Source organism: Siniperca chuatsi, linkage group LG6 (assembly GCF_020085105.1).
Source record: "Siniperca chuatsi isolate FFG_IHB_CAS linkage group LG6, ASM2008510v1, whole genome shotgun sequence".
NCBI lineage: Eukaryota > Metazoa > Chordata > Actinopteri > Centrarchiformes > Sinipercidae > Siniperca > Siniperca chuatsi.
This window is the reverse complement of record NC_058047.1, coordinates 19,971,647-19,985,670: the sequence shown is the minus strand read 5'-3', so window position 1 is coordinate 19,985,670 and position 14,024 is coordinate 19,971,647. Positions and strand designations below refer to the sequence as shown.

The 14,024-nt window shown below is 40.2% G+C and overlaps 1 protein-coding gene across 3 annotated transcripts in view; it reads right to left on the bottom strand.

The window, feature by feature from the left end:
- Positions 1 to 13,681, bottom strand: part of ssbp4 (single stranded DNA binding protein 4) — a 90,679-nt gene extending 76,998 nt beyond the window's left edge. For 2 of the 3 annotated variants that reach the window (XM_044199290.1, XM_044199289.1), the window contains exons 1-2: positions 13,517 to 13,679; positions 2,026 to 2,098 (exon numbers count right to left, since the gene is read on the bottom strand). In XM_044199290.1, the coding sequence (XP_044055225.1) occupies positions 2,026 to 2,098; positions 13,517 to 13,572 (129 nt within the window). In that variant the 5' untranslated portion in view covers positions 13,573 to 13,679. Of the gene's footprint in view, positions 1 to 2,025; positions 2,099 to 13,516 lie in introns of all 3 variants that reach the window. The other variant, XM_044199291.1, reaches the window with a different exon arrangement.
- Positions 13,682 to 14,024: the final 343 nt, after the last annotated feature.

The following is a 14,024-nucleotide window of genomic DNA, read 5'->3' as shown; positions in this document are numbered from 1 at the left end:
GTCTGTGTGTGTGCCTCCGGTTGCCTGCGACCCAGAACGTCACCCTTTTCCAGCAGCTCACCAATAACACTCAATCTCTAGGAGGAGATTCACCCACGAGGGCTCTGCAATGAGCGAGGCTCTCTGCAGCCCGACCACTTAATCCTCTGTGCTGCTCCTCCATCCTTGCTTCATATTTTAGACGTCCGCTCGTGGTTGTTGGCAGCTGGGCCGGCCTCCAGCAGCCCTGCTGCCTGCACACTATAAGCAAAGGCAACCAATTTCTGTCTGATTGATACATTTTTGTTCCAGCGACGGTGGGCGACGATTTGGGGCAAGTATCTGTTCTTTTAAAAAGGTATTTTTCTCTGCTTATTTTTTTTTCTCCAAAAATCCGAAACCTTCTCAACACACCAGAAGACATATAACTTTTTTAACAATTAATATGAGGGCATTATCATCTGATATTGATAGTTACAGTTCTTGTACAGCTTGTTTTATTGCCCAGGCTAAGGATGGTTGTGGTTGAAAGCAGTCACAGGCAAACCTCACAGAAGCTCTATCAACACTACTCTAAAAGGTGCAGCCCATTACTGAGAGTTATATGAGAACATTTAAACCACTCTCATGTGTGCACTGTAAATAAGAAGCTACAGCCATTAGCCAGTTAGCTTAGCTTAGCATACAGACTAGAAACAAGGGGAAGTCTTTGGAGTCTGCACTGGTTGCCTGGCAACGTCATGGTGAAGACAAAACTCCAGGAAGTTACTGTGTCCAACCAAGAAATAGTCCAGAACATCACCCCCATAAAACCACAACTTCTTGTTTTTACACTTCAGTTTTTGTACAGATTAAACAAACAAGATATAATCTATGTATACATATAATATAAAGATATAAAAATGTATAAATAGTGAGCTTTAGATATGCTTGTTACTTTTGAATAGTTTCCATAGTCTTTATGCTAAGCTAAGCTAACCAGCTGCTAGCTTTACCGTAAAGACGTGAGAGTGGTACAGATATCTCATCTAACTCCCAGCAAGTGAATAAGCACATTTCAAAAGATGTCAAGCTATTCCTTTAGCCCTAAATACAGTATAACATTGCTTTTTATAAAATCAGTAGAAAAGCTAATTTCACCATTAAAATCAACTCTCTTACTTCATCAAAGCCTGTTGCTAGCACTCTCACAAATGATCAGTTGAACTGCTTGTGTAGCTCACTAGACTCTCATTTCTGGTTGTGCAGCATGTATTTTATGCAGGTGCAACAGTATCTCTATATAGTATACAGTATACTCTACACTGAGCTTACCTGATGAAATGACATTAAAGTTGAATGATATAGACCTGGCTTTGCTTACCATCAAAGCCCTCTCAGTGTTGGGGAGTATCAGGTGCAACTGAATAAAGCCAGTGGGCTGGAGAGGTGTTGTACAGGAGATGGACACGGGACCATTAGCAGGAAGGATGTCCATTAAGGAAGAGCTTGCAACACATTAGAGACCTTACCTCTTCGACAGTTCAGGGGCCTAATATGAGACTAATAAGTCTAGCAGACCTTGGACAAATGGTTATGTTTGGAATGGTTTCAAATATAAAAAGGTTCCACTTGATTTAACTTAACAGAGACTGGCTTTGCTTCTTAAATGTCATAGCAGAAAGCGAGCAACAACACATGCTTACAATATGTCAAACTGCTCTAAATATTACAGTGTTTGTAATTACAAATTAGAGCTTATAATGAAGGGCAGGTAATGATATTAAGTAGCTCAACCAATGCCATGTTTACATTGTCCAAAATTAATAAACAATCAAAAGAACACTGTTGTTGTCCAGCAACTGTAAAAACAAAAAACAAATCTAGACTTATTAATGTAGTATTGTCACAGTTTTCAATGTCCAGAGCTTTTGTAAGATTGCGCAACAGCTGCTTGAACCCAGAACAACTAATAATGTGAATTCCATCCCTGGTCATACAATAGAGGGGGAATCACACAGTCACCCTTAAGGCACAGGAAGTCTGAAAACTGAAAAAACATCTTACCTCTGACAGGAAGGTCTGTGCTGATTTCTGTGCGCCGACATGCAGCAAATACTCATACACATATAAAGCTAACCTGGAAAACAGAAACAGAGAGAAAGAGAAAGTAGTCAATGTTGAGAATCACATCTTTTACACTCCATTTGCTCCTTAAACCTCCTCATTTCACTCTCAAACAGCACTCATTTATTTTCAAAATTAAAAAACAAGCTCATGCTCTCTCTTCATCCTTAAATGTGTCACACTTGTTTCATTCCAAGTAGCCCATCAACTTAAGTCCAACAAATGTGCACAATTGGCAGAAAGTCATCACTGTGTCATTTTAGATGGAGCTTGGATAAACAAGATTTTACAGTATGAAGATCATACACACTGTGGAGGGGTTGTAAATGTGTGATGTAAAGCTCTGCAGCTCTGAGCTAAAGAGCCTCTTTGGCACTCAGCCATATCCCTGTGGTTTCAGGAACTCTGCTGTTGAGGCATAGAGGCTGAAAACAAAACAGTGTATACAGTGAGAGAAACATGGACAGAGGAGGCGAAAAATATCCTCACACGTGGCTGAAGCTGGACTCTCAGATGTCACCACACTGCTTTTTGGATTCCTGTTATTTTTAGGTGTCACACACATGTTGATGCCTATCTATGCATCAGATATAAGGGTGGAAAAAGATTCCTAACCAAACCCACAGAAACAATACTTATCTATAAATAATAATACTAATAATGTATATTAAATTGGCTTATTATTATATGATTTTAAACAAGTCATGCAAATTTTGACTCTAAAACACACATTTTTACTTCCTCTATGAACAAATCAGAGAGGCATTCAGTTTGTGTGATGTGTTGATACAAAGAGTAAAATTAATGTTTTCACATGGCAAGTAAAAGTCTGGTTGCCTAGAAACAAGATGAAAAGACTCCATGAAGTCACTGCTCCCGGCTAAGAAATAGTCCCACAATTAAGAGGGTAGGCAACGTTGGAGAAACTAGCAAGAGACAGCTAGATTTTGAAAGTATCCAACCGAAAATGTCCACAGTCCACCGCTTCCCTTCAGGCCTCCCTCTAAAGACACTCCCCCAAAACACATTTTCATGTGCAATGAGTGCACGCAGGTAGGCAGGTAGGCCTTGTATGGTATGGGATTTTTTTCATTTTTTCCCTGAGAGCATTTGATTTATTGATTGCTGTTAGGATGTAAAGAGAATTTCAACAAATAACAAAAAATGCTTTTGAAATACATTACCTACCCTAGCTTTAACCCCTCGTAAAACCACAGTGTGCCGTTTTTACACTTGGGTTTTTATATGAATTAAACATACAAAATATAACATGTTAATTAGTGAGCTTAAGACAGAGCCAGGCTAGCTGTTTCCCCCTGTTTCCAGTCTTTATGCTAAGCTAAGCTAACTATCACCTGGCTGTAGCTTAAAATTTTACATACAGATATGAGTTGCATCGATCATCTCATCTAATTCTCAGCAAGAAAAAAAATGAGCCCAAATTTCCCAAATGTTGAAATAGTCCGTTAACTACTTAAATCTAGAGCCAAACTGAACAAAATGTCTGTTTTTAACTGAAGAAGCAAAAAGACAGAACGTTTACAAAAGACTGGATTGTTCTGAATCTGATCCATTAAAATCAAACCATCTCCACATCACAGAGTGTGATTTTTTGAGGGGGACTAGATCATTGCTCTCTTTCTCTCATCAGCTGACTTCCTTATGTAATGCCATTTTATTCAATATTAAATAAATAAATATGCCTATGAAATAAATAAATATGGCATTAAATATATAAATGAATGTAAATATAAATATATAAATGAGTCAGAATAGTTAAATAAAAACATTGTTTTTTATTTCAAAAAGGATGTTTTTCAAAGGACTACTTTTATTTATTTCAGGGGGACTTTTATTTCATAATGCCAAATTTAGAAGGGAGTGTTGTTATCTCACAGAGCTGCAAGACCGGACACAGTCTTGTGAGAGACAACATGACAGGGAAAATACCAAGGTGGTTTTTACGAAAGGGTATACAGTCCCGAGGTAGTTTTCTTGCGGGGTTTGGCTCATGGCGCCCCTGGCATCCTGCTCTGCCTCAATTCTCTGTGATTTATGGAGTTTCCTGATGTACAGATAGCTTTACTTATTGCTAAAGCAACTGCAGGAGCCGTTAGCTAGTTAGCTGTGACACTAGTTGTCCTTTTAGCTGACTCTGCCTGGATTAGGAGCTCGGAGCACCAGGGGAGTGTTGGAATTTAACGTTACGCCTCTAGCACAGGAGTTTTGGACCGTCAGAAGGAGGAGGTCTTCAGGCCTGGGGCGGTGGGGACAACGTAACCAAGCTCAGCAGCACGGCTAATAGCTAATTTAATGTTAGCTAGCGGCAGCTACCATTAGCAGCAGTTAGCAGTTAATGTTACTCTAGCAACAAGTAAAGCTATCTGGCCATCAGGAAACTATACTATACTACTATACTACTATAAATCACAGAGAGTTGAGGCAGAGCAGGATGCCAGCAGCCAAACCCAGCAACAAAACGACCTGGTACTAAATGTATGATTCCCTGTCGTGTTGTCAAACTGCAAATTGGCCTCCCTTCTCTGAGGCTTTGTCCAGTCTTGCTGCTCTGTGAGATAGCCACGCCCCCTTCATTTGAATATAACAGATAGAAATAAAAGTGGCATTACGAAATAAAAGTTGAAGAAATAAATAAAAGTAGTCCTTTGAAAAACATCCTTTTTAAAATAAAAACCTATTTATTGATTTAACTATACTGACTCATGTATTTATTTCATAGGCATATTTATGTATTTATTTATTTAATATTGACTAAAATGGCATTCCATACATCCTTGTTACTTGCCATTGTCTTTGCCTTGTTAACACTGCTCATCCCTGAGAGACAAGAAGTGATCAGGACTACTGCAGCTGGGCCAGACTCAAAACTCAACTGAGGAACAACATAATAACTGCAATGCTGTCTTCTTCTGTATCTGCAACAAAATCATCATGAACATCTCAGATATTCAATATATTGACCAGTCCACATGAACATCAACTACACATGGACCTGCAGAAAGACACACATGGACCTCTCACTCTGACCATATCAGGACAAAAACAACCTTTGCCCCCTTGCCAGCACAAAGAAGCAACACAATGTTTTTACTACAGTGCATGGACAGACATCACAGCCTGCAATCATCTGCAAGCAATTGTCTCCAGGTCTGAAATAGAGTAGAGTTATGTTTGGATTGATGCTGGATGATATTGAATTAATCAATAATGAGCTGGGCCAGAGTTGAACATCCTGACTCTTTATCTTCTCAAAGATATCACTGAATTTCACTGCAATATCTTGACAACCATTTGCTAAAAGAAATGTATCTACTGCAGCTGGTCCAAACCAGTTTCAACTAGCATTAGACACTAGATGCTATCGCCTCTTCTATTTCTCACTCTTACATCAGATACAACTGTATCAACGCCCATTTCAGATACGTAGTGTAAACACGCTGTTTTAAAAAAAAAAAAGATTTATAGTTCGACAGTTTTTCATTAGAGTGTGTATGTGTTTGTTGGGTGGATGCGGTGATGGAGAGGTGGTCAGTGTTTCTGTAAATAGGCGTCACTACTAAAGGCCTGCTCACAGATTGCATGTGCAGAAAATGATTGTAAGAAGCATGGGTCACAAGAAAGAGCAAACTGCTTGTTATAAATGTTTAATATCGATCTCAAATGGAGTGACTGCCCTGGTATCGTTAAGTGAAACTGATCAGTGTTGTGTTTAGGAACAAGTCTATCATGTTTAATTACATGTTGTTGTCTTTAAAAAAAAGAAAAAAAGAAAGCCATATATACATTTATATCAATCTAGCAAATAACATAACACACATTGTGCTTTTCTAATGGAAGTACAATTGCTATGTAAAAAAATTAGATAGTAAAAAATAATGCACTAACCCTACTTCACCTTTAGTTTCCTAAATAGATACCTGACACTCAATGGGGAAAAAAAGAGCACTGTCCATTTCTACCATATCTTTGACAGATGGTCAATTTTAGTGTGCTTTTAGGGAAAATATTAACCGCAAAAATAAAATAAAAAAAATCAGAAGAAACCCAACCCAAAAAACAGAGGGGTAAGTGATTTTTTTCAATTCAAAGTAATGACTGCGGTCTTCCTCTCAGGCTGTATACGGCAAGTCCCCAGGAACGTTGCTGGGCTGTGAGGCGATTTTAGTGTAGTGGCAACACGAGGTATTGCAACTTCTGGGATCATCATGTGATGCATACTATCTCAAAAAGCATTTTTTCCATACACAATATTGGAAAAGGAGCGGCTGTAAAACGATGAATACATTTTTTTGAGCATCACAGACCCCCAAAATGACTCTTTTAATTATCAGAATTTGATCCATTCGGCCCAATAACATCTGGAAAGAACTGTATGATTCATCCCATTCATGTGTGTGGGAAGCCAACAGGAAGTCAGCTGGCTCAGCCAGCGGAAGTCTCGGATGTGCATGCTCTCAACTGGCTGGAGAAGGACTCTAGTGCACATGCTCTATGGGCCCAAAAAAGCATAAGCATGAGGAATCCCACTAAGGCTTTTTCAGCATTGCGCCCAGTGAGCAACTTTCATAGAAATGGTTGAGGCGCCATCTTTGAAGTTCTCCTTAATTAATACACCCATGGTATATGGCCCCAAAAACCTCTAGCAATAAGGTAAAGGGCGGAACCCAAGGCATAAGAAGTCCATATATACCTCTAGCTGCTCATACACCTTAATTGCTGTGAGCGCATGGTAATAATTGAAGCCAACTCTCACCTGGATAGATTAAATGTATTTTAGTAAGTAAAACAAAGTTTTTGCTCCATCAGCCTGAACAGTCGGGATGTTTAAGTTTCCTGGGTTCTGGGTAAAAGTGTGGAGTCCGTTGGTGTAAAATGTAAAAATGAGGACGTCTTAGCGGTGTGAAATACCCAGCAGCAGGCGTTAGCTTCTATACACTGCGTCCGCACTGTACAGGATCGAACAGAGATTCCCATGAGCACTGCGGCAATGAAATTTTCATGGCAGAGCCTGGTGTGATCTGAGGGGCCCTATGCCCTAGCAATGGGCACCTGCTCCGGCTACAATGCATTATTTAAAAACACTCATTCAATTCAGGCTTTGGGGGACACCTTTTGTTACTCTGTCAGAAGCAGTAAGTGTAACTTGGCTGAGGAGGAGACTTTTTTTGCGAGCTGATGGAGCAGAGCCCGAGGAAGGCCAGGTAGATAAAGGAGACATGGGGATTGTACTGTACAGGAGAGCTGTGTCAGAGGGAAACTGAAGGTCAGGGCCTCAACTTTTTCCTCTGTGGATACTGTAAACACAAATTCCTTCCCAGTGAACCTTGCACTAGTTACACATGTCACTCAGGAATAAAAGATGAGATGCTTACAAGATAAACCACAACCACACAGACCGCTCCACATGTCGCATTTCCTCTGCTACACATTTCACTCTATCCTTCCTCGGCTAAAGTCGTCCAGATGAAAGAAGAAATTTCACAATGAAGTATGTTGATGCCACTGACATGATGAGAAGCAGGAGATCAGTCTGAGTGGGAGTAAGAACATTTGACCTGTGCTTTGACTGCTGACTGGATATCAAGGTTCATGTTATAATGCTGGTGTGTGAGTATTAAAAGAGCCAAGCAGTGCGTCTGTTGTCTGTTTCTCACGCTCCCCATCTTAAGCTACAAGATCATTTGCAACAGTTTTTCCACCATATACCAACTTGGTGGGACTTTAGCTGAGGTGAAAACAAATCTACTACATAATTTCTGATCTCCTTTCCTTTCCTGGCCCTAACCTCATGTGGCCTAACTGGTACTTTGCTCCATGTCCACACATCAAGGAGATCTCTCCCACTTCCACGTCCCTAGGAAACACACCTGACATTTAGCCCCAGGCTGCCCCATCCAGCCTTCCCTTTCCTTCGCTCGCCTCCAGAGACAAGGGCATCTCAGCTGAGTTTAGCCAGCTAAAGCACAGACAGTTAGCAAATTAACTTTCATGTCTTCGTTTCAATAATTCAGCAGCGAGAGCAGGGGCAGGGTGAGGTAAGCTATGCATGGAGGAAGTGATGGAGGAGGATTAAGCAGGGCCCGTTGCTGCATCTTCTTTCGTATACAATCTACGTCTTTCAGAAAAGAATAAAAATGTAGTGGTGCACTGAATGTAACACAAAGCGTAACTGGATAAAAACACAAAATATTATTTCCTAAATAATATATATTTATAAAAAACATATAAAAGCAGTATAGATCTGACACTGGTGAATGGGCGTGAATGTAGAGATGTATCACTTGAAGGTGAACGAGAGATTGGATGCCTGTTTGAGACACCTGTGATACTGCGAAGCTGTTTCACTAAAGCTTATTCCCACTGCACACTGTTTGCTTGGCTTTGTTATGGCAGTTCCTTTGTCAAAACAAATCAGTGTCAATAGCCGTGTAAACATGCATGGCTTTAGCCATGGGTTAATCCCCCCACTGTCACACACGCACATACAAGCTTGCACACACACACACAAACACACAAATAAATTTACGCTTCTCACTTTCTACTAGCAGCAAGCTTGACTCTGCGTTACTTATCGACAGGCTCACCTGTAAATGCCCTCTGACCTCAGAGTTTAACTGTCTAATTACTTGTTCATTTTCAGCCAAATTTGATTTTCACTCATAAATTCTCAAAGAAAGAGGCAGATGAGAGAGATTTATAATGATTGGTGATAAGAGATTATAATGACATAGCTGACATTGTTTTGTTATCACCAGAGCCTCCTCCCACAGCAGTCAGTGAGGACAATAATATGACGTAACTTACAAAAAACAATCCAGACTTTAGAAAGAATCATTTGTTTTCTATGTTAATTAAGACTTAGTATGTACCTGTTCTCTGTCCAGACAGATGCTTTTCTCTGTATGCTGATGAAAGACACACACACTTCTCTTCTGTGTGCTCTGTTGCCAAACTGGTTAATAACTTCAGGCACGTAGCTTCAATATTTATACTGTCTCCTTTATTTCAAGTGAGAAAACTAACACATTTGTGCGGATGCACCCAAAGCAGCTGACGAAAGGCAGCATTAATTGACTGTTGACATATCTGAATGAAAGCACAGTCATCCAAAGGGTGCCGAGGGTAAATCAAGGGTTTCTTTACTTTTAGTGCAGTGTTTCTGCCTATGTTAGTGCGCAGCTCTTTATGCTTCATTCAAAAGGCTAAAATGCAGATGGCAGAGCCATCTGTGTAGAATCAAAACCATGCATTCAGACCTGAAGATCCCCATTAAACTGCATGCAAATACGTGGGAGGAGCCAGAGGAGGAGTAGAGGATGTAAAGAACCCCATGTTCAAAACAAACTGATTAACTTGAAGTTCTTGAAGAAGTTCTTTTCCAAAACAAATTCAGCAACACTTGAAATCGCACAAAAATGTCTGTAAACAAACACAGAGGATTAGAAAACAAATGCAGGGAGCAGAATTCTTTTGGAAACTAAGAACGTGGTTTTAGAAATGAGATGTTTGATCAAGCTATTAAATATTTTTGTGAATGGCACCTTTAATTAAGATTCCGGATTCATCAGTGCATATTTCAAAGAGGTTCCAGTTACTAAATAATATGGTGACATTAATATTGAAGCTGCTGTATTACCCCTGTTCAAATGAAATTCGATAAAACGCTAGAAAAAAAGTGTGGAGAGTAATTAATTTGTTTGGTCGCAAGGGCACCAGTTCTTCCATGATTTGTATTATTATTATTAGCATGTTTCCTTTATTCAAAATGTCTGAAATGAAATGTCTGGCCTTGGTTGTATGGATGAATCCACATAAGTGTGAAAAGTACATGTTTGTTTTATGTTGTCTTTCTGAACAAACAGGTTGTATTCAAGCCTTGGTTTCAAGGCTTTAAAGGAAATAAAAACCCACACTGTACACACGGCTTTGTGCACAAGGTTGCAAACACACTTAAATGCACACTTGAGCTTGTAAATTGGAACATTTTGTGTACATATAACTATACTATTCAGGTGGCTGACAACTGAAGCGTTCAGTAAACACAGGAGAAGGTGCTGTACTATGGAGGAGCACTTTTTCTTATAAACTTTTTTAGGTGTCAGAGCATACCATTGCACATCTGTACATGCCAGACTACACACAGCAACTGTACCAAATCTGATGACTCCTAACTGAAATCAACAGATCATCATTATCAGTGGCAGTATGGGAGGACTGCAATACCATGAGCTAATAAAAACACTACAGCACCTGAAACACTGACAGCATTGCAGCACATACAGTAAGTTAGAGGCCTTTATCACAGCTTTTTTAAGATTCACACTTTTCTTGGAGTCAAAAGAGACAGTGGTGTAACAATGATTATGAAGATACTGTCTCTTTTGGCTGAGTGAGGTTAATCCACAGTTGCCCTGAAAAGAGCAGCTGAGCGTCACTCAAAATGACACCAGATTACTAACAAAACCAAATAAATATGCTGTTAAACTGTATGTGTTCGCATGGGAATTATTTTAGGAATTTAATGATTCAACATGCCCCCCCAAAAATACTCATAGCAGCAAAAGTTGCTGCAGGAACTACACAAGAAAGCAGCTCATAACAATCAAAATACACTCATCAGTAAATATTCCTCTCTTCCTCTTTGTAGCACCGATTGGTCCAGTGTAACCCACACCCTTGTATTGTCTCATTGCTCTCAACTACAGAAGGAAAACACTGCTCTCTGGACAAATCACATTTTTCTCCAGTCTCTACACGCTACTGTTAGTGTCAACCTTTCCTTCAACAAGTTTTGTGCATCTAATCTAACTGCAACATGGTGTGAGTCTAAATCAACAGAATACTAAGCTTAATCAGGCATACATTCACACATTCTTGGAATAAAAATATTCTGCAGAACAAAGGGAGAGTGACTCCTACTATATTTGATTAGAGCTGATATGCAGTTTTTAATTTTCTTTTACATTTTGAACATACCAAACAGCTGACCAAATTCCAACCTTACTTTATGAAACCAAGAGAGAGAGATCAATTACATCATTAATGTACAGTTTATTTAATTGAGTAAGCATATGACTTGATGATCAATCCTCTAAGCAAGAGCTGCAGCTGTGATACCCTGTCATACTGTGTGACTGAGTCTGCGTTAATCGGCTACAAGTCCATCCGGGGTGCCCTCTTTTTAGTATCTGAATATCTAAAGAGCCATATGAATATGTAAATATGAATATGAGCTAATTCAGTGATGCATTGAGGCAGCTGTTGTGAGCTCCACATTTACAAGGAAACATGTGTTGGCCCTGCAGGGCAGGTTAGGGTGACAAGACAGGTGAGGGGAGAGGGCAAGCATTGTCCATTATGTCTGGACAATACCTATAGGCCTGTGACATGCGGGCACACACACACACACACACACACACACACACACACACACACACACACACACACACACACACACTCAGAAACTAAACTAAATATATACACAGGTTTAAAAACTATGACATTTACTGTGGAGTTTCTGATATATTAAATAAATGCAAACAAACACACTGAAATAAGCAAATTCAAGGATTTTGTTATTCACGAGCAGCCTTAACACAGAAGCATTCATCACATCCAGTTCTCAAAAGACTTTCTTATGAGTTAAATTATTAATCCTCCTCCTACACTATCATTTGAAATACATGCTGCCTCTGCACTGATTTCACTCCCAATAACACATGGAACATAATCCACAGTCCCAGCATAGATAAGCATTAGATAATCTGTTGCTTTCAATGTATTGTTAATAAAGTAATGAAGCTCAGGCACACAAACAGGTGTATATGCTGCCCAACCTCTGCTGATGGTTCATATGCAATATTAAAGCATCATATGCTGGTTCAAGGGTCACTCTGCCTGCTGCTCATAAAACCACATGGGACTGTTTTCATTTAGGATTCACTCCTCCACCTCAACACAGACACAAACACACATGGAGCTGCTCAATTTTCCAATAATCTGATGTGAATTCAGAGTGAAATTAAACGCTTGTGGCATTAGAAGTAGTAGTATTCGAGGAAGCTTACACTAAGCACATAAGCAAGCCACATCTCTAGAAAGCTTAATCAATTGAATATGACACGCCAATGCATCAAACAAATACAAGAGAGTCTCTAAAGAAATTTAGTTTCTATTACAGATGTATGAGGTGCTGTGTAGCAGCACAGCCTCTCAGGACTTGACAGTGTTTTTAGATTACAATAGCATCTCAGCAGGGATCCCTACTCACTCCTCTAACCTCAGACTGTTTAGTGCTTAAATATAGCTAATGGAGATAAAAGACTGCACTGATCTAAAGTGCTAGGATGCAAAGAAGGTCCAAATATTTGAATGGCCCCATACACAAATATTCCAGCAGCATCGAAATGGAGAGCAGGCATGAGGAGCAGTGCAGCCTTCAGTCGTTCAAAAGTTACACTGGCTTTTTATCTTTTATTCAAAAGCACTAATGCATGCATTGACAAATGTGCTTTATGTGAAGGAAAGAAAATTAAACACAAAATCTAGCAAAAAGCATGCTGGAATTGCAACGTATTTAAAAACACACAACAGTGATTTGTGTGTGTGTGTGTGTGTGTGCAACATTTCCAGACAGAATAAGCAAGAATTACACGCGACCCCACATTCATCAACTGGTCTTGTGATTAAAAAAAAAAAAAAAAAAAAAAGTCTGCTTCTGTAAATATAACAGCTTCATGTTCGTGGCAGCATGACTCTCCTTCGTGTGAGTGGATGCTAAAAAGTTGACTGCTGAATGGGACAAAACTTTTCCCTTCATCGCCAGGGTTTGCTCGCGCCCGGCTTTACGCCTCAAAAACACAGTAAATAGCCTGAGCAAGCTTCTATTTCTTAAAACACAAAACAGTTCAACCATCCAGCAGCTTAACCTCCTGAAGTTTATAAGAGACGACGGAGCAGCCTGTCCGCACAGGGACGAGCACGTACACCCCTACAGAAACATGTTTCAGCCGAAATGAAATGAAAATGCGCTTCTTCTGCTCTCAGGGCTGCAGAAGCGTGCTGGGTACTGTATCATAACATAAAATTACAATTTCAATTATTGTTGCTCTCCAAAAGGTTGCGCCAAGTTACAGAAGAAGTGTGAAGAAACGCACAATATTAGTGAATATCCTGTGCAAAAACTCTAAAGTGCAAACAAGAGGTACATTTAAAAAAAAAAAAAAGTTTAAGAGACGCACCTCTAAGGTGGTCGGATGGGAGGGGGAACAGCACGCAGGAGCGCACTTTAGTACAGTACACTCCTTTTAAATTACAGTACCTAGTTTAGAAAGTTGGACTCCCCTCCGCTGCCCCCCTCGCCTGCACGATAAGCAGGTAAACTCTTACATATAGCGCATAATTCACTTACTTTTCTCTCGCTTGGCTATCGGAAGGGACGACAGCTCCTTTACCTTTGGCGTACATGCTGGATTCTGTTTAAAGACTTTTGCCCCACTCAACACCTGTCAAAGAAAGCAGCCAGGAAAACGCTCCATCTCCATAGCTACCCCTTTAGTGTTTTTCCTCCCCCCTTCTCCTCCCCCTCCCCCTCCTCCCTCCTCTCTCTCTCTCCTCTCCCTCCCTCTCTTTCTCTTCTATTTTTTTTTTTTACATCTCCAACATTGGCCACAAATCAGGCACAGTTTCTATTGGGGGGACTTGAAACCGTCCTCTGTTGGATTTTTTTTTTTCCCTCCTCAGCCGCTGTTCCGCAGGCCTGCTCCTCCTCCCTCCGCTGTGCAAACGGTGGGGGCTCCTTAAAGGGAAACACACACTTCTTGTTTACTGACCTCAGAAACATGAGGAGAGAAAGGGGGGAAGATGGAGAAAGGCATGCCGGGTACAGGCTCTGCACTTAGACTATAGCCAGCTCCTTT